This window comes from Haliaeetus leucocephalus, unplaced genomic scaffold, assembly GCF_000737465.1.
Source record: "Haliaeetus leucocephalus isolate CR32 unplaced genomic scaffold, Haliaeetus_leucocephalus-4.0 Scaffold177, whole genome shotgun sequence".
NCBI lineage: Eukaryota > Metazoa > Chordata > Aves > Accipitriformes > Accipitridae > Haliaeetus > Haliaeetus leucocephalus.
The window spans coordinates 908,102-935,588 of NW_010972613.1; the positions used below are offsets into that span (position 1 = coordinate 908,102).

General features: G+C 39.3%; 1 protein-coding gene across 1 annotated transcript in view; it reads left to right on the forward strand.

Annotated features, from left to right (window-relative positions):
* BUB1B (BUB1 mitotic checkpoint serine/threonine kinase B) overlaps positions 1-27,487 on the forward strand; it is a 50,561-nt gene that overhangs the window by 20,524 nt on the left and 2,550 nt on the right. The window contains exons 22-24 of the mRNA XM_010564386.1: positions 904-1,075; positions 1,459-1,565; positions 5,816-5,871. Of these exons, the coding sequence (XP_010562688.1) occupies positions 904-1,075; positions 1,459-1,565; positions 5,816-5,871 (335 nt within the window). The remainder of the gene's footprint in view (positions 1-903; positions 1,076-1,458; positions 1,566-5,815; positions 5,872-27,487) is intronic.

Here is a 27,487-nt window from a genome sequence, read left to right on the forward strand (position 1 = left end):
TGCACAGAGTTTTCTTCAAGCTCTTTCCCATATTATGTTAGCAAAGTCACATATCCCTTGGAATGTGATCTGTGAACTAAGTGTGGGAAGATAGTAACTTTGGAATGTCTAATGATTTAGATATAATACCATTAGAAGAAATTCACTAAGGCTGTTCTTAGTCTTCACTGATATGTTAAAAATAGCTATGAACTTTATTTTGAACCTACAGTCATCTAACACGCGCACCCCCAATACACGTTATTTATAATTTCTTTATAACTTATATAATTGATTTATAAATTACATACATGTACTACTGAAGTTCTAATGTTTTCTTCACACACCCCAATGGATTGTCTTGCACATCCCTTAGGGTGCATGCTTCCTATTTTGGAAGTCACTGATCTAATAGTGGCTTGATGGACTTGGATATGTGATCTGTTTATGTTGTTGGTTGGCAGTACACTGTCATCTATACAGATACTTCTTACTGCCCTTTCTATTTGTCCTCCCTAGTGTATAGACTAGGAAAGGTTTATTAAAGTATTATGAAGCTTAATTCTTTCTTGTATAAAGTATTCCAAGATCTTGAAGGAGAGGGAGAAGTGCTAAACATTGCACTATTCTGCTGTTCCACTGTGTTTCAGATAACTGTGAGAGATATCAAAACAGTGTCATCCTTAATCCTTTAGTGTTTCCCATTGCTTACTCAGGAGATACCAGTATCATCTCTAAGCTTCAGGCTGCCAGCTGGTTCCCCATCCAGGGGTAGTCCTTTCAGCAGTAGTTCTTAAGCTAACCATCAGAGGGGAGCATTGACATAGCTAAGACTCACCTTCACTATGCTGTTAAATTTCATTTTTTTAAAAAAAAAAAAAGTGTGTTGGATTGCTTTATGCTTCATTTGCTTCCTCTGCTCAGGATCTGTGATCCGTTTGCTAACGATGAGATGACAAGAGCTCTGAAGATAGTGGATTTCTCTCACAGTCTAGATTTGAGATTACAGCCTCGAGTAAGTTTGCCCAACAGCTTTCCCATATCTCGGACCCCTCACGGACAACAGCTTCTGGTGAAAAGTTCTCTTCCTTATCAGGTGAGTCTGTATGTAGCAAGACATGTTAGTTTCTGTGTTTCCTTTACAAAATCTCTATTTTCTTAAGTTATATTTTGCAAATGCTGTGGAAAGCTCTGATCAGTAAATACTGAATAAAGAGAATTTTTCACCTGATTAAATCTTTGGCGTTAAGTGAAGGGACTAACAGTGCTGTCGAGTGCCTGTGACTGCTGTATTTATTTAGGAACCTACAGTAAGACCAGAATTTTACTTTTTGAAGTTTTCTTGCTTAGCAGGTCTTGAAGATTCTGATGCAAAGACTGGTTCAGACTTAAATGTGTAGAAGCATCACCAGCAGAAATCTGTAGTGGATTGCAGAAATTGACGGAAGTTGAGCTTTCTGATGTTTGTTGTTGTTGCAGGTAGACCTGGTTGGCATTGCAGATATAGTCCATTTGATGCTGTTTGGGGTTCATGTCCAGGTCTATCAAGAGAATTCCATCTGGAAAATCAGCCAAAATGTATCAAAGTAAGTCCTTTTGCAGAGGAGGCTGCTGGGAAAGAACAGACTTCTAACTTCCTTTGCTTTCTTTACAATGGTACCATCTTCAAAGCTTAGAACACAGAACTTTGTGCTGTTATTGCCAAAAGCATTAGTTCTGTAAGGACTTAAATTTTGATGCTGCTAGACTTGTTCATTGTACAGTAGCCTTAGTGCTGTGTAGTAGACAATTTTAAACTGAATATGAGCATAACGGTCCAGTTAAGATGATTTTGCTTTTTCTATCCTTTCAGACCACACTCCTTTAGTCTCTCTTTTCACTTGATAGACCAGGCTTGGAAAAGTTTCTAAGTGGGTGGTGGGTGGGTGGTGAGGAAAAAAAATTACATGAGCATGTTGCTTTAGAAATGGAGATTATTTTGGTTTTCTACTTTTTTCATTCTAGGCTATATTGAAGGGCTACTAAGACAGTAATGCCAGGGTTCTGTCTGTAACAGCTGCAGAAATACTATACATGCACAAGAAGGAAAATAATTTAAAATTATAATTTAAGATGCATGTGCAAGCAGCTTCTTTTTGGAAGCTGCTGTTTGTCCTCAGGTATTAATTTCTGCTGCTCTCTTTTAGCCGCATGTTTTGGCTGCAAGACTACTCTGCCTTCATCTACCCTTTGTTTGTTCTTAGACTAAACACTTGTTCATTTTGTTAGTTGTATCCTGCAGAATTTTCTGCCTTAGCATTTCTTAAGGATTTTCCAGAACTCTCTGCTCATGACAGAAATTACTTGACAGATATCTGCATTCAAGATCATGGTATATTAGCCACACTTACTGTGTGTATATACTTCTATAACCATTGCTTTAAGAAAACCTACTACCAATCTGGGAGTTGTCCAGTTCCCTAGCAACCTGCATGACTTATACCTCCTAGTTTGTATTCAACCTTCAAAAAAAAAAATCTCATCTTCTTAAGCTGTGTACAGGGGAAAACCGATTTTTCCTTTACTGGGCATATATCTGTTTTTTCTACTACTGATACCAGTAGTTAAAAGGCTACAGCAGGCTTCTGCTGAGTACTCACCATGCATGCCATACTGTACCCTGTAGCTTTTGTTTTTTCTTTAGAGGATCAGCTTGCAGGACTAGGCTGTGAAGAACAAAATCACCAAGGGCGATTCATCTCTGAAGAGATGAATATCAATGATGTATAGGCTGGCAGTAAATATGTATGTTATACTGCCTTTGTTTCAGAAATGCTATAAAAAAAGGGGGGCAAAAAAAAGCGCAACTAAATCATTGATGGAGACTGGCTTTTGCTCTCTACTGACAGATATTCTAACATTACATATCTTGTAGCTAAGTAACTCTGACCTCTGAAAAATAGGACTCCTATATATTAATTTCTATCAGAACATGATCTGTTTTTAACAATATTCTGTTGGGATAGAAAGACAGATTTCTGATAAGCATTGCCTTTTTTTAAATTAAATTTTTAGTATTTATTTATTTTTTAATTCTTCAAGAGATTAAATTGAGATACTGCAGGTGAAGCCACAGAAGGCCTGAGTTGAGAAGGTAGGAACAGTGTGTTGGGGACCTGATCAGGATGTAGGTATGAGAAAAATAGCAATAACTGTCTGGATAACTGGAGCAGGAGGAGCTGAGTAGCAGGTATAGAAAGTCTTGAGTTTGGAAGAATAGGGCTGGCTGTTATAGGGAGTTTGGAGGAGAGGAGTCAATTGGAAAGGAATTTCAGTCAAGGCTGGGGACACTGGATCGAAAGAAATAGTATTCTGGGTAGAGGTAGAACTTGGAGGGAGACTTGGGTAGAAGGGGAGTGAGACCTGTGAAGGACTAGAGGAGACTAAGGAGGAAAAAGGTAAACCCTGGGCATGAGTTCTGTATAGCTGTAACCAGGCTGTAATGGCTCATCACTTGCTTCGGTATATAACTTTTTTCGGTTTATAACTTTGCTTTGGAGTTGGGAGTCCAAATAAGGAATTTCTGTTTTCCATCCTGTCTTCTGCTTTGCTTCTGAAAGTGTGATAGAAGACTTGCTCATCTTCTACACTTATTTTTCAATATCAAGTCCAAGAAGTGTTTGTATAGGTGCTTAAGTTACATGTTATACTGAAGTCTTATATCAACAGTGTAAATAAGGCATTTCATTATGCAGGATTAAGGAATCTGCACTGGATCTTTTTTGCATTCACATGTAGATCTTTTAGTGTGTCTGCCTCTTATTTGATGACACTTCCTCCAGTCAATTTGAAGCTTTCAGTAAATTCTCAAGTAATCTCCGACAAGCAAGTTTACTGTTGCGGGGAATCTTCATCCACCAGAAGGGGCTGCACAATTAATCACTTCTCTGTGAGAAGAGTCAGCTGATGGATATTAATCTTGTGCTTTATCCTTTGCATACAGCCACGCATGGCAGTGACACTTCCAACACCCATGAAGACACAGGATTCTTTTTCCTACTGCTTTTAGTGGTTCTACTTTTCTCTTGTAAAGATCATGTTACTTCTGTCCTTTCTGCTAGAAGTTCTATAAGTGACTTGGAAAGTAGTTTTTTGTTTCTTTGGGGGTTGGTTTGGGTTTGTTGGGGGGTTTTTTTGAGGGTTGTATTGACAGGTTATCTTTCATCAAAGAATATTGTGAGAATTTAGGCAGTGACAAATAGAAAGAAGGCTTCTTACTAGAAGGCTGACTGGTGTTAAATGCAACAACCATGACAACCTTATCTCAGGAAAGCTTTTAAAAAAGGACTTAATTATTTTTTAAGTATTAAAGATAGTATAATTACTAATAAAGCCACTAATATTACTAGCAGTTCAACAAAATATCAAAGCAGTGGGGAATTGCATAGCAAAGCACAAAATTGTTCTTCTAAAGCCAATGGCACTAATAAAGCAGAACCCACTTACAAGCTGACAGAATGAAGGCAAAGCACTAAAGTCAATGTTGTAGTAAAGACTTCTGGAAAGGTAGAATGAGAATTCTGATCCAAGTTTTTGGTTTTGGGTTTTTTTTTTCCTTCAATCTTTGAGCATTACTGTAAGGTTGACAACCTATTTTACAGCGGAGGGTGTTTTAGCGTGTTACCATTATTACAGAATGGATTTGGAGATTTTTTTCACTTCCAGGAATGTTTTTAGTTTTTCTGTTTTCACTATACTATTTTTGGAAACTTCATATGCACAGGCTTATGCGAGGTAATATATAGAAGCTGTGTTTGAATTTTTAGGACTCTTTTTCTTTCATAACTCCTTAGACATCCTTACCAACGTGCAACATCCTTAGCTATGCCTCTTGTCTTAAGTCCATGAAAGAAATGGCCTCAAGTCTTGCATGGGTTTTTTTTGTTTGTTTGGCTGTTTTTTGGGGTTTTTTTTGTTAGGTTCTGTATGACTTCGTTATTTTAGAAAATGTAAGAGTTTAATAATGTAATATAGTACCAGCCAGATTCCTTCTGAGATTATGGCTGCTGTGGTGTCACTCACATAAAGCAGAGGCAGATAATTTGTTCAAAAGACAGTGTAACCCCTGGCTTGAGGGAGAAAAGTACTTCAGTAGTCAGAAGCAGTGTGGTCTATAGACTTCAGTGCAAGACTAAAGAACAAAGGGTTAGCTCTGATACCAGTTTTCTGAGACTTTAATGAGTCATTTAACCTTTTTATTCATGTTGTGTGGGTATATCTATGAGAGAGGGGATTTATTACTATTAATTGTCTTTGAAATGTTATCTATATGAGAACTCTGGCAGTTGGAAGGCAGGGAAAAAAAGGAAAACTGGCTGTAAACCACTTTTTTTTTTTTTTATTTCTCTTGCAGCTTTCCTTTAATATTGACCTGTGAACTTAACTTGCAAACAGGGGAATAAGATTTACCTCTACCCCTTATTCGTCAAAGGAATCTGCCAACTTTGTTGGTTCAAAGAATGCTCTTAACTCCTTTAATTTAAAAGTGCCGTGGCTCAATGTGAATGGTGATAGTGGTCAGGTACAGAAAAGGTAACTGTAAAAATAGTGGTTTTGTTAAACCTGTGATACAGCCTGTCTAGTTACTATCCAGAAGCCTGTTGGAGAAAGGGGCCCACACATATAAACTTCAACAATACGTTCCTAGTTTTCCTTTACGTTTAGTCATGTGAGTGAAATTATTATTTCAGACTTGGTTTTCCCAGGGCATTTAGTGCTGAATATAAATGGAAATCTTGACAGACATGTCATGTATGCATACTGTTTCACTGAAAACTGCTCTCTCTATTTGTTTTAGGACTGTTGACAGTGATTTCTGGAGTAAACTTTTTGGGAGAATTCTGAATGCAGATGGTAAGTCCACGGTGCCTCTGCTGAGGGAGTTAAGAGAGGAAATAAGTGGCATGTTTGACAGCTGTTTCCAAGAACGCCTTTGTGAATCTTTAGCTGCACTGGGAGAAACTTTCCTCTTGGAGAACTTCCTGTGATTTTGTAGAGGACAAATACATTTTGTATTATAGAGAGGAATTTGTTGTTAACTTTTTATTTATTGTTTTTCAAATGTAAGCATGAACAGTGATTGTAGCCATTTCTGCAATACTTCACACGGGACTCACTAAAGAATGTTGATATTGCATCAGTGCGTAGGTGATCTCCTAAGCCTGCTACATGAACTAGTCCGTGTCTGAGCAGCTTGCCAGAGAAAATTGGTTGTCGTAACTGTTCCCTTTTTGTATAGCTCCTTAAAAATGTGTTTAAAACCTAGTTCACACTGCAGTTTCTGAAACGTCTTTGTCCTACATTTAGTTGATCTTTTAATCAGTATTTCATCAATAAAGTTGTATTTTGATAGCAACTCTGTCATATTAAATATTACTGTCAGATGGTTTCAAAAGACTTGATTTAGTATCCATGATGGACTGCTTCTGCCTGACTGGGAATTGTTTGTGACTGCTAGATACAAAAGCCCCTCATTTGGTGGCAGCTTTCATAACCACACAGGACTTCCTGGACACTTGAACACAACTTGAATGATTCTACTTGGAATGTGCTGTCATGGATGATTGTCATAAGAAAAAGTAGATGAAGTCATGAATGAAAAAGATGCATAGTTATATTTATGCTTCTCAATGTGTTTCATTTACTTCTGCAAGGGCTAGAGTTACTGAATTGAGCATCTTTCAGAAATCTCACTGAAGTCTAAATTTGTCCTGTGCTGAAGTGTTTGCAGGTTTTTTTTGGGAGGTTTTGTGGATAGATATTTGTGTTAACCTTTTATGCGCTGTGTTATTGAAACCAATACAAAGGCTTCATTTTATTCAAGAGAACAGGATTTACAGGATCCACAACTAAGATGCTATGTACCTTAAGTGTAGAGGAACTTCTCAGACTTGGGATTTACTTCCTCACAGCTTCTCCCACATATGAAAGTGAGAGTAGAAGACTGCATCACTAGTGGCTTCTTCTCCCTATAAAACCAAATTGGCTATAAGTGGTTTTTCATTTGGTCAAATTCTCTGGCCATGGTTCTGCTTGATTCTCCCCTGTTTATATGTTATCTCTAAATTCTGCTCCGGAACTTAATTCTGTATTTTCTAAGTTGTTACAAGCTAGCTTCTTTTTTCCTGTTCTTTCTGCATATGTCCATCACGACTCCTCTTACTTAGACCTGTGTTTTTTGCTCTTGCAGATACCTAATACCTTCTTTATAGTCCATTCATGAAGGTTATATACTCTCGTAATTCAGGAATAGGACTTAAATGCCCTGATAGACAAACTTTAATATCTAATGGAAACTGCTGCTGAAGAATTTTTTTCATATGTTAATGCCTCAAATAATGCTTCCTGTAACGCAAGTCATTAGTTAGTCATCTATTGAGCAAGCAGATGAAATAATGATCTATCTCTAGCCAGAGTTTGGAGCAAAGATCACTGGTAGAGCAACTAGGAGCTATGCATTGGACTAACTTTTGTTAGCTCTAAAAGGACTTGCATGTTTGTTAGTGCTTTCCTTTAGTTGAAATTTGTTTTCTTTTGCTGATCTTCTGACTTCCTTTTAGACAAAATCTGGGGGATCTCACTTACTGTCCTCTCACTTTCAGCCTTTTCAGTTTATATCCTGCAACACTGATATGAAAACCAGATAGCTTAGGAAGAGAACGCTCATAACAAAGTATTGATCATCCCAAGGACTTCTCAGGCAAGACATGTTTCCAGTCAACGTGGAACAACTTCACTACCTCTTCACCTATTTCATAAATCTTATTCACCAGAAAGCTTTTGAGAATAGTGAACACACAGATAAGAGCTCTCAGAAGTTCAGTAAAGGAAATTTGTTACTCAGGTCTTTAAAATCTGTAAGTGCATCTATTTGTCTTTAACGAAGTCTACTTTAAAGCTGAAATACTCCATTATTACTCCTATGTTGACTTGGCATCTGTTTTCTTTCTGAGCAAAAAGTGTGCTAATCCTTCTCCATCTACTAAGACTACCTTCGATCAGTTGCATAAAAGCATGCCTCGTTACTTTTCATGTATGTCCCAGACAACACAAGCACCTCAGTTTATCATAACTAGAAGATTATTGAAACTCCTCTTCTACCCAATACTGTAAAATAAGAAACATTTACCAATGGCATTACAAACTTCTCCATAAGAAACAAACACACACACAAATAATGAAGAGGAACTAGCAGCTATAAAAAGAAAGAGCAGACATCTCTCTTCTGCTGCTTGTTCACAGTTCAACTCTGATGGAACTCTGCATCTCTTCCACACAGGTTAGTCTCTGCCTACCCTATCCGATAAGTTGATTGCACCAATATGTAAAAGGAGGTCAGGAAGCTCTTTCAGACATCCCTGTTGTATCTCTGTTCAAGTTTTGTTCTTGAAGCAACTGGGTGCAACCATGATCCATTACATTCCTTGGTCTTATTTTCTTTTGTGCGCTCTTATTCATATAATAAACAGTATATTAAAATCTGCAGTAGCTCAGATTCCATCACCATATTTTTTTAGTGATAACCTCACTAGGACTTCTAGGCCTGGCCATAAGGTATAATTTCACCCTACCCTCTACCTCTTGTGGCACTTATTGTCATCTTGGCATCTGTAGATGCCTCTTTTCCTGTGAAGATGTTAGGACAATTTTGATCTCTAAGCATCTTGTGGGCAAGGCTGGTGTCTCTTCTATTTCATGACTGGTCTATTACAATCATGGCCTGTGAGATCTCGGAGCATGCCTGTCTTTTGCACAATGATTCAAAAAGTGATGCTTAGGAAAAACTTGTCTAAGGTTGGAGGCAGACAGCTACTTAAAAAAAAAAACAAAACAAAAAACCAAGCCAACCAAAAACCAAACCTACAACATGGCTTCATGCCTGCTAATGTGTGCTTTGTAACAGAGGGTAAATAGGTTTGATCATGTTCAGTTACCAGAAAGTAATACCATTGGCATCTGGAAAGGAAGGTGCCAAGTTGACTAATGTTTCCTGGGGGAAATGCCACATGCTTGAAATCTTACATATCCATTCTACTTGTCTTTGGTTCTTCTGTGTGTGATGTGAAAACATCAAACTCTTATTAAAATAAAATAAAGGCTACCTTGCCTAAGTAAACTGCTTTCAGCAGAATGACATTTCCTTAATCGTACAGTTGGTGGATATAGCACAAGTTGTGTGGTGTTTGTCAATATGAATCTTGGTCAAACAAAGCGCCTACTGAATTTGGCAAATCTGTGGTTAAATTTCAGAGTTGGAAGAGCTCTGTTGTAAATGTAGGAGATGACAGACAGAATTGTAGAAGGAGATATACTATTTCAGTGTCCTAGAAAACCAATTATTCTTAAAAGAAAAAAAAGGGGGACCTTCTAATATATTTTTTTAAATTGGAAAATGGAATAAACTTAATGTAGCTGAAAGAAGAAAAGTATGTATCTATGGTGTCTGAGGTGTTGCCATTGTTCCTTAGCCTGCTTTCCATTTGAACACAAAGTTGGTTTTGCATGTATGTTAACTGGAGATACAGCAACAATATTCTGCTCTTTGGTTACTGTGTCAGTAGTAAATTTTCTTCACTGAAATTACTAATTAGATCCAATTCAAGTACAGTCTAAACACTATGCGTGATACTACACATGGAATAATATTGTCAAGGTGATGCTTTTTCTCCTACATGGGTAACCTGCAGTAGGAAAGTTGTGGGGTTTTTTATGCACAGCTTATTTTTGTGCTTCTAAAACGTTTCAGTAGTATCACAGGTGTTTGACAAGAAAGGTCAGAAGAATGGAAGTGATTTTTAATGTTGGACACTGCCGGAAAGCGCATGGATCCTGCTTCTAAAGCCTGAGAATCTTGGGTTTTGCCATTTTTCTTATGATCCATGTGCCAGCAGCAGCATTCTAAGCTTTAGATCTGGCCCTAGAGTTCTGACTGGCCAGAGAGTGGGAAGAGAACAGGAGACAAAGCCTACCCCTAGTTCTTTCTTATTCCTTGCTGGGATAGTGCTACAGTGAAAGGTTCTTCAAAGGGTAAGGGTACAGAAGAGCTGAGCTTTTAACTTTTTCAGAAATTAAGAGCGACTTGAATGATGTTCTTGATGGCTTGAATATGCACTTCACAGAATAGGCCTGCAAGCAGTAACCCACCGAAAACCCAGAAACTTTCACCTGAGACTACGGAACACTTGGTCTGCTTGTCTGCTGATGAGGCTCTGGAATGTTTGTCCTTTGACACAATTTGTTGGTATTCATAGGGACCCCCTATTTCCTCTGCATTTGTATAAACTGTCTGCTTTGATTCAGAAACAGTAAAAGAGTTAAGTCAATAATGTTGTTCACTCTGTTATATTAAGTGCAAAGCGGTCTAGAAATAACGGCAGAAAGTCACTGACCCCCAGCAAATGCTACAGATAAAAAAATCTAGGCTGATCAAATGTGCATGGGATGTACATAGACTGTGAGTGGAGTAAAACCCACAGGTCTGAGCTATTTTCTGCTCATTAAGCTCTGGTAGCTGCATCTGGGTTTGAAAGAGTTGCTTCCACTGTTTCTAGGGCTCATCAAGATCACTGTCTACACCTGTGAAATGCAGGTGATACAGGTTACCTCATTAGTATTTCTGTATTGTAATGACCAACAACGTTACATAACCTTATTACTTCTTGACTATGTCAGTGCAAATGATAAGAAAAAGCAGCTCTTGATAGTGAACAACAGAAAAGTGATTAAGAGAAGCTGTAGAAGCCAACAATATAAGAATCAGAGTTCTAAAACAGTAATACTAAAACAGAACTTACTTTTTAAAGTATATCTACAGATATTTACAAAAGGTCTGTTGCAAGCTCTGAAACTAACTTGCTAATATATCTTAAGAGATCATTTTAAGGAACTGTGTCAGCTAGTAGTGCTTATCACCTGCTGTCCTAAAAAGGTATTTAATTTGTAGGAGATTAAAAATCCTAAAACTGAGGTAACTGGTAAAAGTATTTATCAGCTCAGACAGATACATTCCAAGTGCATTCATATCTGAGCCTTCTCCTAGCCTGGGGTCTGTGTTAAATAGAAAGATTATGAAAACCACATAGTAGAACTATGCACCTGTTGACTGATAAATTATCAGAGGTGTAAGTTTGTACTTGTGCTAGCAGGTGAGATTACTTAACAGAAGATTTCCAGAATGAACTAGAAACAGTAGCTTGCACTCTATCCTAATGTGTGTCCCCTGTAATACTTAGATGTTTCTGTATAAATTCAGCTGATGAATAAGGAGAATGCATTTCATGTAGCTGGTGCATTAAATCCCACACTTGAATTTACAGCTTTTGATATGAAATCATACAATTATATAATATTTTGATTATAGTCTATGTTATAGATTCATATAAATTCAGGAATTCTTAAAATAACAAAAATTTGGCAACACATAAAAGTAATTACGTTGGATTACATCAGTAGCCTTAAATTACACGGGACAATAGTTAGATAATTTCAAGACTAAGCAGAACTGTTATGTTTATGACTCTTGTCAGGCTTTTATTCTGCAAAATGTTTAAGAACTTGCCAAGTTTTAGACACATACAGAACCCGAATCTTGAGGGCTACATCTCTCCTGTACAGCAGTGTTTGTACCATAGTCATCCAGACTAGCAAATCTCAGAGCTCTTCTTCCATCTGATAGAGAACAAGGCATAAAGAGTAGGCACAAAGATCTATCCCTACAGTCAGGACACAGATAGTGCATGCTCCCGGTAAGTGGGAATGCTTCCTAGTACACATGTTGGACACAGCCAAGGAATTTTTGTTTAAAGGCTCTCCTAAGCATAGGTTTCTTCTTGTTCTCAGAAAATTCTATTCTGGACACTGTGAACAACTGATGTGATTTGAATCTGAATGTGTGGAAGGTTTTGAACTATTTCAATAAGCTGAATTATTCCAGTGTCTAATACCTTTATATTAATTTAGGAATTAACTTCCATTATTTTCTACCTATTGGATGTGTTGCTTTCCTTGCTGCAGCATAATATGGTCTTACATAAGAAAACAAAGAGTCTGTTCATCAACCTCATTGAAGTTTTGCAGAGTTGAGAAGAGACAGTACAGTCATGTTTTAAAAGAAAATTTTAAAGAGGCTTTGGTGAGCCATTTGTCCTATCTTTAGTCTAAAATTGAAAGAATTATAGAAGAAAAAAATCCTAATTATTTTTTATGAAGAACACTGTCACTTCACATTTTGTGTCCTTCTGACTGACCTACCAGACTATGGATTCTGTACATCAATTAATTCTGCTTTAGTTCTACCAAACCTACTATAAATGAGATCCAACTGTTTTTTAGTTCATGAAATTTATGAATACTTTTAAAAGTAGACAAATTACAACTCCTGCATGCTCATCAGCAAATAATTCTAAATCTTTCCTCTGTGCTGTTGCTGATTTCCCAAATAATAAATATTCTAAAATGGCTTTGGGCTAAACTGTAACTTGTGAGGTGTTGCGCTCCATGCTGTGCACTAGTGATTTCCCCAGCGATGCTTCAGTGCCAGCGATGCTTCGGTGTACAAAACCTTAGTGTTCTTATTCGAAGTGAGTTATTTGACTGTGGTCTTGAGAATTGGTGGTTAGAGTCTCTCATTTAGCCTTGGGCTATGGGCACTGCAATTGCATTAATGTGCATGTGTTTAAAAAGATTGCCCTTAAAGATTGCTGAAGGAAGACTGAAGCTCCTTTAACAGTTTCATTCTCTTGGTTCTTACTATTTTAGACTCATTGCCCCTCTGCTTGGTTAATCTAGCAGAATACCATGTTTAGAAACTGAGAAATAAGGAGGTTTCACTTCCATTCATTCTTTATCTGATAGAATATTTTGAATTATTAAACAAGCGTGTAAACATTGAGGTCGTTCAGTTAGACCAGGGAAGAGCGCTGTTCCTTTTGTTAGTTCTAGAATTATTTATTCCCTACTCTCCTTTTGTAATAAGTACCATCTAAAGCTATTTAATTATTGATCCTGTGGCTCCAGCTGGTATGGAAGGGTGATTTACAAAGCAGGATCAGCAGCTAAGTGACAAAATGCTGACGAAGACAAATGTTAGTCTTCCGTTCAGTTTCTATGCCTGAGCTTATGTTTGTTTTTGCAGTGCTTTGGATTCTCTCGACGCACAGTTCTTCAGTATCTCTTGAATTGTACCATTTTTTCTTGAAGCTAAACTAGTAATGTATTTTGATGTAGTGTAATGCTTTAATAATCATTCACTCAGGAATCATTTCATAGGGAAAAAAAGTGTTGAGTATTGCAAAATTCAGTGGTGGCTGGATATGGCTTGTTGGTATGTTTCCTTGATACCCAGTCAAAATAGATCCAGTAGAGGCATTCTGGACCATTCTGCCACACCATTAGATTTGCATTTACTCCTAAAGAGCCAACCTGGATTAGTACTTTACCTGTACTGTGAACTGAACTGACTATGACTTGTCCTTTCATTAGTCTGTTCCCATGGCTTCACAGTGCAGATCTGCTGATATCCTGCTTGAAAAGATAAGTATGTCAGGGATTAAATCCAGCTGTAAGTAGGCACCTATTGTTTTAGCAGCACATCATCTACTCCTGCTATATTTGTAGGGGAACCATGGAAGACTCTTCTTCATATTGCTTTAGCGGAGTGTGCCATATTCTTTTATCCTGGAAACTACTGCTTAGATCCCGTGCAACTAAAAGCAGAAGTTTTTATATCAAGATGTAAAACATAAGTGTCAGCTGAAATTTGTCTTGCCTAGCCTGAAACAGAAAACATTACTGGCAACTGGTGTGGGCAGCTGCAAAGATAGTCTCTCATTTACTTTAACGTATGTGGAATGTGTAATAGGAATAGTCCACTTTTATGCAATTAAAAAATTTATTATTCTTCCTCATCTCCTGGGAAAGCGTATTTTTCACGTGGTGAGCTAGACAACAATGGAAAACTCACTGTGATCTTGTTCTCAGTTCTTTCAACAGATAATTCCCACACAATTGAACATTGGAGCCACTTTCATTGCTTCTTGTTTACGAGCATTCATTTCTGCTACACATGTGCTCCATGCACCAAGATCAAAATGGTTTTTTTGCTTCCTATCAGCTAAACTGAGGAGATTTATATCAAAGTGAGCAGTGTATCTGTATACTTTTAGACTGTCCACAAATCACTTCATAACTTTCTCAATTACAAGCTTAAGTTTCTGTGGTCTTTCACTATATGGCATACTCTTTGCTTTCTTAAGCTTTATTGTGATTACCACAGCAATCTTTCCTAATGTATCAATATCCTTTCCAGAAACCAATGCGTAGCACTATGGGTGGAAGGGGAAGGCAGAACAACTGCCATGTGATTAGGCACACACTGTTGCATTGGATGTGAGACTCATGGAAAAAAGTTACAGTTTTCCTTGCTTCCCTAGTAAATTCACACTGGTCCCTTAAAATGGAAGACAGCAAATTTGGAAATGGTATTTGTGTAGTTGGACTTGTTGTAAAGGGGAGGTAAGAAAACTATGCTTCTCTTGAATCTTCTTGCTATTTCATTATGGTAAAAGCCAAGTTGTTGGGTATTGGGCTGCAGAAGCTGTGGATGTTTTGGCAAAGCCCTGTTACTGTTTCAAACATTTGTAGTTTTGTTAACCTTCTATTACTGAGACAAACAGGGTTCCAGACTAAAGACCTACCTTCCACTGTTAGCATTGCTCCGGGCTTTGCATGTGATGCTGGAGTAATCATTTAAGTCCTGGGGTTTTCTTGTTTATAAAACTGGTATTATACTTTTATGTATATTTTCATATCTAAATATACATATTTATAAATGTTTCACTTCTGTGGAGGAGAAATGGTTCATAAAAACAAGGTAACACTTTGATACATTTAGTTGCTGGTTTCCTAACCTGCATTTGGGTTAGTAATTTCTGTTGCTCCCTAGCACTGTAGTGCTTCTGGGCAGTTGAAATGTACAATGGAACCAGTAACATTTCACCAAAATAGGGTTTGGTTTTGATATTAGTATTCAGAGAGTAAAATAGGGGAACCATTGCTCTGACCAATGCTGTTGTTTAAGCTGAAGCATAGTTGTTCTAGCAGCTGTTAAGATCCAAGCTGTTTTCTTTGAAAACTAAGCTATTTTTTTAACTGAAAACTGAATTTTGGACCTTGACCTGTATCTTGGTGAAATAATTCTTCTTAGCATCCAGCTTTTAGGAATGTCACTGTCCTGTCAGATTTCGGTGTGATAGATGGTTGCATGTTTTTGTTTAGGTGCCATACACGTAAATAATACTCTTTTGACATCTATGCTAGCTTCCCTGTCATGTTCTTAAACCACCCTTTATTCTTCCCAATTTATTCCAAATGCATTCTAAAAATTTTTTTGTTCGTGTCTAAGTTTATCATCCTCCCTTTTCTATCTCTTGTGTTTTGCAATTTTTATATGCACTAAATATTTCATTATATGAGGGTTGTGTTAATGTGCAGTGGTGCACCCCACATAGTCAAGGCAAAACCAACAGTCACAGTTACTATTCAAAGTGATTGTAAGCAGTATGAAGCCTTTACATAAAAGAGGGTATCTGTCCCCTCTCTTTTTGTGACATGCTATTGTCTTTCCTTTCAGAAGTGGCTGTATTTCAGTAATGCTGCATAGATTTTTCAGGATAGAAGTTACTTACAAACACGAGCGTTATATGACCTCAAAAATAGCTATGAGCTGGAAAGCTAAATCCAGCTCTAATGAATGAAGTCCGAAAGCTGACAGCATTCAGCAATTTCACGGACTCAGGATATTTTCTAACAAGAAAATTCATTTCTGAGACTTGTTGACAGAAACATCAAGAATGGAACTGCTGCCTTTGCCTCCACCCACCCCAGCAAAGAGTGGGGGGAGAAAAGCAGCTCTTTATAAATAGCTCTGTTCCTGTTGTATTTGTAAATTCAGTGCTTTTTGTGTCAATGACATCACCCTCTTCTCCATGGCAACTCCCTACGATGTCAAAACTGCACGGCACCGTCAGAGAAACTTAAACCAACACATGAACAGGTTGATTCAAGATGATATAATTGAGAAATAGTGCAGGCGGTGACAGGAGGGGGTGGGAAAAATGAGCAAACAAGCTACTGTCAGCTCTGCTTCTCTGGAAAGCTTGTATCCGTAATGATTGTCTCCTAAAACTCTGCCCTATCTCTTCTTTTTGTAAGTCCTTGTCAGGAGGAGGAGGTGGGCGGAAGGCAGGCAGGCATCTTATTCTCCATCTCCAGTGTGTCTAGAGAGAAGCAATACAGGTGACTAAGCAGGAGGAGCATGACTGACTCACTCCTGAGTTATTTTCTCACTCCCCTTCTCTCCCCCCTCCCATCTTTTCTGTTTGTTTTTTAGCTTTCACCCAACAGCTTGTATTTTTCCCCAGGCCCTGATGAGAAAGAATTAGCAGCAGGCTTTCTTGTTACCTAATGTTCACAAAAATGTGCTTGTGGTTATCCAGGTGAGGAAACAAAAGCCAACCCTAAAAGCAAGTCTCTTGGATACACCACCTTTATCTTAAAAAAAAAAAAAAAAAAGTCTTTCTCCTTTCTGAATGTTGTCCAGGAAATACTAAAGTAACTGACATGCCAGAAAACAGTAAATAACTGGCTTCTTTATCAGACTACCTATTGAAAATACCTAATTGCCTCACTGGCAGACCAGCTGGTTTTGACTTGATTTCTAAACTCACTGCAGTGGGGGGAAGCAGTTTTACTTGCTGTCTTGATTACTGAATTGGATTCTGCTGGGTTCCATTTGGGGCATAAGCAGCAGGAACATAATGGTTACATCTGCAGAGTTTCGGGCAGTGTAAACTGTCACTGCTTCAATCAGCTTAATAAATCTGTCCTAATCTACATCCCTATGAAGTCTAAAGCCTTAGAACAGTTTACCTTCCTTCTTCTGCAGGGTGCCATGAGGTCTGTTGCTGAAATTTAGCCTGCAGAAGTGTCAACTTGATATTATATTTTGCATTTTTGAAATTGCATGACATGGATGCAGGCAAGTTATGCAAGATCAGCACAACACCCACAGAGTTCTTATATCCAGAAAGGGATATGGCAATGCTTACGAGATTGATAAGTAACACTTTGGTTTGCCTGAGCGGTGGAGTAACATTATATTTGCCACTCATGGTCTGCAGTTTATTCCTCTACAGGGCACAGGAGTCTTTAATCACAGATTCTCAAAGTGTGAGGCTCTGTTATGTCTGTTAACTCCCTCCCCGCCCTGGAGTGGAGCATAAGTCAGCCATCCTGTGATTTCAAGCCTTCACTGGGGGGAAATGCATGTATAGTCTTTATACACTAGAATTTTGATTAGTATCTTGCACTTGCCTTTTGTGCAAAATGTCACTCGACACAGAGTCCCATCCTCTTTGCTGAGATCACAGCATCAGCCCACGATAAAAAAGGTCCCAGAAAACATTGATTCACTGCATTACAGAATCTTGATAGTGGTATGTGTCTACAATGAGTTCTCATCAATTTTAACTGCAGGGTTTTAATGGAATTTATTACTGTGGTCTCCTCTGTCCTCCAATTGTGAGGATATTTTACCTTCCATGAATTCTTCTAACACCTCTGCTGACTGCCAGAAAGAGGGGGCGTGTGGCACTCTAATACACTCCTCCACAGCAGCTGGCATTGGGGTAGTGCTGGTGAGTAAGCAGCTGCAAGCTTGATGTGTTTGCATGTGTATGAGACTGAACCAGGATCTTTCTGAAGAAGCATTAAGATGAAATTGCTGAGAATTTTTGCCTGAAGCAAGGGATGTTTCCCCTGTTTAAGACAAGCAGCAACCTGCTCTCAGAAGGAAGAAGGGACTGAATTCACTCCAGAAGTATTTCTCGGAGATCTTTTTTTCAAGGTAAGACTGCTATTGTGGGAGGTAGATAGGGCAACAGGGTCCAGCATTCTGAACACTAAAATTGAGATGACTTCTAAAATTTTTTTACCTTCCCAAGCTGTAGAACTGAGATAAATCTCTGATGTCTCTGGTGCTCCCTTTTTAGGCTGGAAATTTAAATCAGCCAATAAGAACTAATTTGCTGAGGTCTGAAGCCATAAAAAACGGGTGAGGGGGGATGCTTTTAACACTGCCTTTTGCCTGCCTGTATTCTACTGGTGAATAAATGCCATTGACTGTGCTTCTAAATCATGTACTTAAATAGTAGAATGATGGGTGTTGTAGGAACAGTGGGTGAATGAAAGTAAAATTCAGTAAATAGACATGAGCTTATGATTTATTAATTTCATTTAGTGCTTTTAAAAATTGATAGAATATTTGTCGTTCTGTAGGAGGCAAAATGGAGATGGTTCCTGCCTTGGGAACTAGAACTTGAAGGTTTTTAATAGGCTTGGTTTGAAGAAATGCTATTGAAACAAGAGCAAGGAGATAGGATTTTTTTTTTAAAGCATCTATTTGAATTACACCTGAACAACCAGTTTATCACTGTTGAAAACTATTTGTGGAGAGGCCAGAAAGTAGTAGAGGGCTCCTTGTCCCAGCTGCAGGCAACTTGTTTGAAATGCCTTATTTTTAAGGTAGGAAAAAAATATCTTGAATGTACAGAGGTGGCTCTGGAAAACAACGGTGAGTAACACCTAAAAAATCTTTTATCATCAGTATCCCCTCCTCCCCAGTATAAACCAAAAACTGAAACTCCTCCTAGTTGGGAACCCTCCAGACTGAGAATTGTATGCTTAGGTTGCGGTGTATAAATTATAGTCCTTGATGAAAGTACAGCAGAGCATGAATTTTACAAAGGTGCTGAAGCCATTAAGGAATGCACTTGCTGAGCCTAGAAGTGCAGGGAAGAGTGTAGGCGTGAGACTACACTTTCTCTTTGCAGGCTAATTGATCTAATACTTGTATGCAGTTCCATTTTGCTCTTGGAAAAGGAATAAAATGTTCTCATAAAAGCAAAAACATCTTATGTTTAGGGAAGTAAGTGTAGTTAGTAAACTTTTGCACCTAGAGCTGGGAAAGAGGAAAAAGCCTTGTCAAGTCTGTGAGAAGTGAAATCAAAATGATCTCTAACTTGTTGCCTCCTCTTCCCTTCCCTATGCAAGGTAAGGAATGGAGTGGTGCCTCAAGGGAAAGCTGTGCTCTGTGAAGGTTGCAGAGTGGTTAGGTGAGATTGCCTGGGGAAGGGTACTTGTGCCCAATATTCAGGCAGGGAATGATGGCCAGGAGAGAGTTTGGTGCCAGCAGTCATAGCGTAACTTTATGCTGTCTCCGCAGCTGGCTTTGCCAGGCGCTGGAGCAGTTAATGCATTTGGATGCTGTTGCTGCAGTTTGATTCCACTTTGTAGAAATAGTTGAGATGAGGATATTCCTGCCAACTTCACAGTCAGGAGTCATCAGTTCTGCCTCTGACACTTGGGGAGCATGAATGAATAACTCTTAAAACATTAATCTAGGGCAGCTTCCAAGAATCCTGTGTACTGAAGTCTAGAATACATTGTGATCCGATTCATTATCCAGGGACAGCAAAGACTTTGAAGAGGTGTTTACCCAGTGTGTGGATGTACTGAACTTCAAACTCCCAAAGAAAACCTGCTTTGGCAACTTTCAATAGTATATTTGGAGAGGACAGACACAACATTAGAGGGTAGAGGAGCCATGGATGTGCAAGCAAGGCTACAGAGGAGCAGGGAAACCAAAGAGGGACAGTAGTAGCACCATGCTGTGGGCTGGTGCATGGGACAGCGCAGCAGACAGTATGGCTTTGGGGGGTATGGAAGATGCTGCTGCTTTTGGCATCAATTTTAAACTGGAATTCTGCATAACTAGTGTTAGGCACCATATTATCCTCCATGTGATGGTTCTTTACTTTAGTAAAATCTTGTATTTCTTTTTGCTGATAGGATTTGGTGGGAGAGAGGGCTTTTTGCAGTTCCCGAGAGAACTGTGGAGGGAGGGATAAATAGGAAGCAAGTGATACTGCTGGAGAATACAAAGCATAGCAAGCTAGATAAAGGTGATCTTAATTGAGGAGGAGGATTGGTATTTAATTAAAACTACTGCTAAAAACCAGGCTCTTAGTAGTAAAATAAATAATAGCAGGACGTGAGTAATTCCTCTCGGGGGAATGTCGGAGACAAAATTACACTAATGTAATAATAAAAAGGGCCTGTGTGCAATTGCTCAGAGGAATAGTAACAGGATAGAATGATTTTTCACTGCTAAGAAGTTCAAATGTGGTTCAAGTCAAAAGGGACTGAAACCTGTTAAAGCACATGCTCCTCAGGGCTCTCAGGCCATTTCAGAAGGCAGAGTTGTCTGAGTTACTGAACCCGCCGCTGATGCTTTACTTGGCAATGCCAGCAGAGAGGCGGGAGATTGAGCTCCTCTGCTTTAGCAAATAATGGCAAGTTAAGTGTGTCACTTGTGCTCCTGCTGCTCAGTCAGTGTGTTTTCAGTAAATTAAAAATAAGTATTTCAGGCCCAGACTTAGGACAACTGAGCCATGTGTCATGCATCTGGAGGGAAGAAAGGACATTAAACCATCTTTTGCTTCCTTATTTCCCTCCCACCCCTCATGTCTAATCATGAAATCATCTCAGAGCTCTGTCTGCATTCCTCAAGCTGTGATGCCCATTCTGGTAAGGTGGTTAAATAGCGTAAACTCATTAACCATTCTCAACTGAGTAATACACAGTGACATAACATAATTTCTTTTCCATAGCTAGCTTGCATAATGCTGCACTTCAGTTTTTGTTACTCTTTCCATTTAATCCTTTTCATTTCTATGACGTCCATCTGTTTACCAGACAAGGTTTAGAAAAAATTGAGGAAAAAAAAAAATAATCCCAGAATACAAAACCAAAAAAACCCACAAGTCAGTGTAAAGGGGATTTAAAAAAGAACAGAGGTATTGGGACACTGGAATGAGAACTGCTGTTGCCCGAGGCAGGAAAGTGAGAGAAGATCCTGGATATTTGGGGACCAGAAAAGCAGGTCGTAGAACCTTTTTATTTTCTTCCTCCTTTCCTCCCCCCTTACCCCAACCTGGAAAAAGAACCCAACTAACCAACCACCCCCACCTCCTCCCCTTCCAAAAACCCCCCCAACCCCTGAACCCAAAAAAACCCCCACAAACCACCCTGAAACAGCTGGCATTCTGGCTGTCTGAAAGCTGTCTTGTTTACAAAGACTGGCATGCATTCCTGTAGTCAGTTGCTGGTCACAAAATTTCCTAAAAAAAAAAAAAAGTCTCTAACAAGAATTCATGCTCCTCTGGACTTGCTTAAAGTCTAGCAAGGAATAGTGCTGCTTCAACCAAAGAGTACTTTTGAAACAGTGGAGTGATGCATTTTTTCTCCCGCAGGTAGCCAGGAGGAAGGGAGAAGGCCTTGTGAATCTCTGAGACACTCAGGTTACCATTTGCAACAGCAGTGCTTTGCACTAAACAAACACAGCCCAAAAAACCCAAGTTTAGTCAAAGGAAAGAGTAAGGTAATAGTGGTTTGTGGTAGATACGGAAGGTAATTCGTAGTCTGCTCTGAAGAATCAAGAGTGTAGCCAAACTACAGCTCTGAGCAATGTCATTTGTAGTGGAGACCCAGCTGAGGCACTGTAGTCAGCATCCATTGGCCAAGGGCAGATGTCCTGCCAATGATGTGGACATACTTGAAACACTGTTGTATAAAAAAGATGGTTTAGTTCTTAATATGAAACATAATGTTTCAAACTAGAAAGCAAACATGCTCAGCAGTATCAGCAGAGACAAGTGTCTCTATGAACTGATAATGTCAACTTGATAGCTCTGAGCTCAATTGTTTTTCCCCTGAGACTCTGGTTAAATTGGACTGTCTATAGTGTCAGTGTTATCTTACTGATGGCCTTCTAGTTTTCTGACTTTCCTTTTTGCAATGCAGAATACCTTATAAATTACTATATTTTGTTTTTCTTATACTCTGTCACCTTTTTCACTGAAATGAAAATTTTCAAAGATCTCTCTAATCTCTTCTAAATTTGATAGTATTCATGTTACTGTGTCTAGAAGACAGTACTAAATAGGCTGTAGAGCCTTGGTTGAGTTAGTGAAAGAGTATGGATCAGGCCACTGTCCTCCCTGCTGTGTTCTAGGTACATTTTTTTCTCACCTGTGTCAACCTTTGATGTTTCTTTCAAAGCTGTGACTTTTCAAGGCATAGCAGGAGCTGAGGGCCTTTTATAGCGGACCTGAAGAGCTGTGTTTAGATGGGGAGAACGTGTATGAAAGTCTTTCCTTGATGTGGACCAGGAACAGAGGGGTTAATATGTATAGTGGCCAGAAGGCACTACACAGAGCTTAAAATAACCAAGATCAGGATAATTTGGCTTTAAAAACCATCTGGGTCTTGATTCAGTGCTCGTTAAAATTCATAGTAGCGTTATGATTGGCTTCTGGAAGAATTAAGCAGGTTGTTACACTTCATAATGAGTACTTTGGGCCTTGTCCAAGAAAGTACATAAATACATACAATAATGTTAGAAATTAACTTCTTTCCTGTAACATACAGCTTAGAATAAGAATCTTTCTAGCACTTGTGGAAGTCAGTGAAAAAACTTTGGTTTCAAGGGACTTTGGATTGGATCTGAAGAACAGATGTTACAGCTGACTCTGGAAAGAAGTCTCTCTGGGCAAGCCATCTTTGAGCTGTTCATGCTACAGCAAGCTGTCCAGTTTGGGTACACACATAATTAATTTTCAGAAATCAGAGCTCCTGAGTGTGTAGTGAAAGGTGTGGAAAATCAGATTGCAAACCTAGATGCTGTTATGGAATATTTGGGCCATAAAATGAAAAATGCATGCTGTGTTTATTTCATTAGGAACCGAAATGTATAAAGTAATGTCACAAGTAGTTTAGATCTTGTACCACCTCATCAACCATAGATGATGTTAGTAGACAAGATGCTCCTGTTTGTGACTACTGCTGAGGAAATGTCCTGATTTCTGACACTTTATTATAAAATACACAGTTTGGTGTTAACAGAGAAGAAAATACTAATTCTGCTGGTTGCTCCCAGTCAGGAATTTGCAAAGCTCTTTGGGCTTTTGTTTTCTCTTCTAAGTTCGAAATATGTTCTCCCTAAGTTTCTGCAAAATAGCAGCCTGAGTGACATAAAGCTGAGCGAATAACTTATTTAAAGAACATTGCCATTTATTTCTGTGTCATTTAAAGGCACGTTTTTAAAACAGTCTCTTAGAACTCAGGGTTACCTAAATTATCTGGCGCTACTTCTAATCTGTGGTTTGTGATCACCTTCATAACAGGTTGTGGCTGTTCTTGGACTGAGATGGCTATTTGTTGAAAGAAGGAATGGAAGAATTTTCCAGATAACTACCCAAGTATTTCTGTAGGGAATCTTTGCTTAAGCACTTGGGCACAATTGTTAGCTAGGCTTTTGGTTTTCATCAAATTTCTGAAGAACAAAACAAGAAAATGCTCGTTTTAAGTCTGAACAAGGATTTGTTTTTAAAGGTCATGTGGAAATGAACTAAGTTGATACTTTTTTCATTTGAACACATTTCTCTGAATTCATTTCTTTATAGAATTTATTTGGTACTCCAGAGAGCACATGAACAAGAAATGTGTTTTTGAATTGGTAGCTGGATGAATGATGATTAAGTAGAAGGTTAACAGAATTTTTTTCACTTATTTTTATGATGCCATCTTCAGAATCTCTAGATCTGCAGACTAGGAGACATACCATATTTAGATCGATAGATAGACAGACAGACAGATATCAGTGGATTAGTTTCTGCTGTTATCTTGAAGAGGATTCTGGTTCAGTTGTTCCACTATGGTTTCACTCCTTACAGCAGCCAGCAGGACCTAGATGTGCTCCAAAGCAAGGACTTTTGTTATGATTGCAGCCAAATGCCAGCAGGTCCACGTGGTCAGGTAGATTGTATGAGCGTGTTCAATTTGGACTGCATTAATCATGTGGTAGGGTTTTGGTATAAAAATGCTCTTACAATACCAGAAACAGCCAGCATGTTTCAATCTTTTACAACATTCGTTGCCCGACTGTGTGCACATTTTAGTTTCTTATTGTGGAATCTGACAGTATTAATAGTTGCACAAATGTTTTGGGTAGTTTTGAATTTTTTTTAATGGAGAAAATGGTGGTTGGAAGCCTTATCATGTGCCCACCAGTCTGTGTTCTACTGAAACAGTGTGCTCCAGAGCAACCAGCATCTTATTCTGTCTTATGCTAGTATTCAGGCTTTTATAAATTGCAGCCTGAATGAAGACTGGAGAAGAGAGCTGAGGATAAAGAAAGTAAAAGGCTTCTCTAACTACTAGGAGTAAAGACCAAAAATCGCTCTTAGGGGAGGTAGCAATTAAACAACTTTTTCTCTTTCCTCTGCTCTAGCAGTTAGTACACAAGACAAGGATGTCATAGCTAACATATTTTTCTACACTATATAAATAAATATCTAAGTGGTGATTATAACCATTTAATCCTTTGCAACCCATGCTGTGGACTCCAGTGCATTCACAGCTCATGGAGATAAGGGAAACTGAGGGTACAGTATTATAACATGATTGTTTTAGTGGCAAAACAAGAAAGCCCAGTTCCTGCATTGCAGGTCACTGGCTTCTGAGTTGTGGTGGCATGACTGTTTGTATGGCTGAACTGTATGCCAGGCTGCTGAAACAATCTGAGTTTAAAAATAAATGAAATATTAATAACAACAATAATAAACCCCGCCAAACTGGTTTAACTCTTCACCTACCTCCTATTTCCAGTAAAACTAAAAGCTTTTTGATACAAATAGTTGTATTGATTATCTGCATGGTAAGGTCCGCGGGCAGCTGTACAGTTGTACCAGCACAACTAGGGGAAATGAGCTGCAGTATAAAAGTTTGAATGCGTGGCATGCAGCAGTGCTAAACAGTGAGAGGAAAGCAAATGCTCAGTCCAGCCTCAGCAACTGGAGGGGGTTGAGATAAATTTTGGAGTTGAGATAAATTTTGGATACTCATCCCCATTGCAATGGTCAACCATTCCCCTCTTCTTTTCCTCAGATTCCATTCAAACAGCTGCTCTCTGCCTCTACCAGCCTTCCCCCAACCCATACACCACCTTCATACAAAGCACCCTCCTGCACTTGCTGTAGGGTGGCTGCTGCTGGGAGGGCGACAGTGACACCCATTCCCTTGCACAGGATTAACGGTGCAGCTCTCTGAGATGGGCTGCGTGCGTTCAGCTGCTTAAGGCTGTGTTGTCTGTGAGGGCAGTTGTTCCCTGCCTCCACAAGGCAGCAAGTGGGATGGGAGCCTCCTGTGCTGCACAGAGCCACATGGCTGGATTTTGACACGCATAAGCTCCAGCCCTCAAATTATTTTGGGCTCTTGAGAGTTGGGTTTGAACGTACCCAGAGGTAGAGAGTGACTAATAACAGCAAATGGTGTTAGACTTTTGCTACCGTTATTTTAGCCACTAGGAATTCTCTGAATTCTGGTTAATACTTTTGCAATAGCTGACTGACCTAGTTATTCTGAACAGAAGCTGTAGTCTGTATTCCTCTTGTGTCAGCCAGGGATTTCAATCTGCATTTCTATAGCATCTTTAAGGATCGCAGCATGCTTGAAAAAACAACAGATTAAGCCGCCTCTGTTCTGTGGGAGTTAAGCATTGTCACAGTCATTGTACCAGTGCACAAAATGACTTTCCCAAGGTGACCTGGCAAATCTGTGGAAAAGGTAGGCTACACTGACTTTCTGCTGCGGTGCTGCCATTGCAGGACTGATTGTCCTGACTTTTGTGGGAAGCAGCACATGCACCTTTTGTAGAGGGTGGCACAGACTTGTCTGGTGGAGCATGACGTTACTTCTATTATAACCTAATATGTCTGTAAATTTTTGCAAGTAAAAAATCTGGAAGAAGTGTGAGATGGCTGTGATCCAAGCTGTATTGATAGTATCTGCAGGGAATGTCTACCAAGCCACAGGAATTTAACCAGTAGCAAAAGAGCGTGTGCTGTGTTCAGGTGATCCTCTTGAGCTTTAGTTTCAACTCCTCATCAGAGTGGGGGTTAAAATTTTTAAAGAGAGTCTGCTGTTTTCTTACTCTCTTTAAGCTTAATCTGCTTTGTTGCCTATGTTCTCAGCTCTCGCTGCTCCAGCCTATTGTTCTCAGTCTGGCAGAATTTGTAGGTCCTCATGCTACTTTCCTTGCTGGCTATGCTTTGCTCCACCAGTTGGAGTTGCCTGGCCCAGGAGAGCCTGGCTGTGATCCTGCCCTAGTGCTGATGAGACCCTGAAGCTGCACAAATTTTCTTCTTTCGTGTGACCCAGTGTGCATTGTATTTGGTGGTGTGCATATAGTGAAGGGGGACTCCAAGCACCGCACTGCCCTGCCAGATTTGAGCATGGGAATATGTCCTGATCTATAACAGCGTGCAGTGCTCTAGCAGAGGTGATGAACTTGCTAACCCAACTTCCAGTCTTCAACTCTGGTGCATTAGTTTTTTGTTTTGAATGGGGCCAAAAAAATGGAAAATTGATTAGATTGTAAACCTCTAAGATGCTTACAAGCACACTGAATGAGCTTATGCAGTGGGAGTGCAGATGAGGCTTTGTACTGCTGGGATCTCCAGGACACTACCTTTATAATGTCAGCATTGCATAGCAAGCAGGAGGACAACCCTAACATTAGAGCTAGCAATCCAAATAGCGCTCTCTTGAAATTTTCTGCCCACCTCTGAATGCAATAGCCTTGGGGAAAGTTAGCTAAACTGTAAGCACTTATTTAAAGTGAAACTGCCTCTGGATTGCTCCCTCCTTATCTCCAGTCCTGGCTAATGTCATGTGTTGATTATGAGACTTGCAGACTTGATTCCTATCTTGTGCTTCCTCCCACCAGTTGATGCTGATGCTTTGTGAATTTGCAACACACCCTTTCTCCTAGTGACCCCTTTGTCCCAACTGTTGGTGTATTTTTTCACTTCCCTGGCCAGCTTACTCTGGATTTCAATGGCCATGAAAGAGAAGAGGGTCCACACTTCTTTGATGGAAGTGCATTTGTGCCTCCTAGCAAATCCCAGAGCTCAGAGGAGCCCTGCTAGAAGGTCTAGCTCTGAACCACAGCCTAGCTCCATGGGTGGAATTGCCTTAGCTCCTACTGAGATTTCCTGAATGCATCAGATTTACTGTGCCTTGGCACAGTAGACTTGCCAGTAGGCTTCTCCTGGAAGCTTTGTTGAAGCAGGATAAATTTTTCTTAACAGCTTGCCCACTTCCCACAAGCTCCAAACAAGTGGCCAAGTATGTTTCTCCTGGCTGAGGTAGAAGAAAGGCATCATATATAGTAGAGTTGCCCTTGGTGTCTCTAACATTTTGTTTTGAAGGTTTTAAGTGCCCGGTCTTGCCTGTTGGCATAATAAAACGTTGAAAAGGTTTGGGTTTTTTTTTTCCTCTCATAAACTTCTGC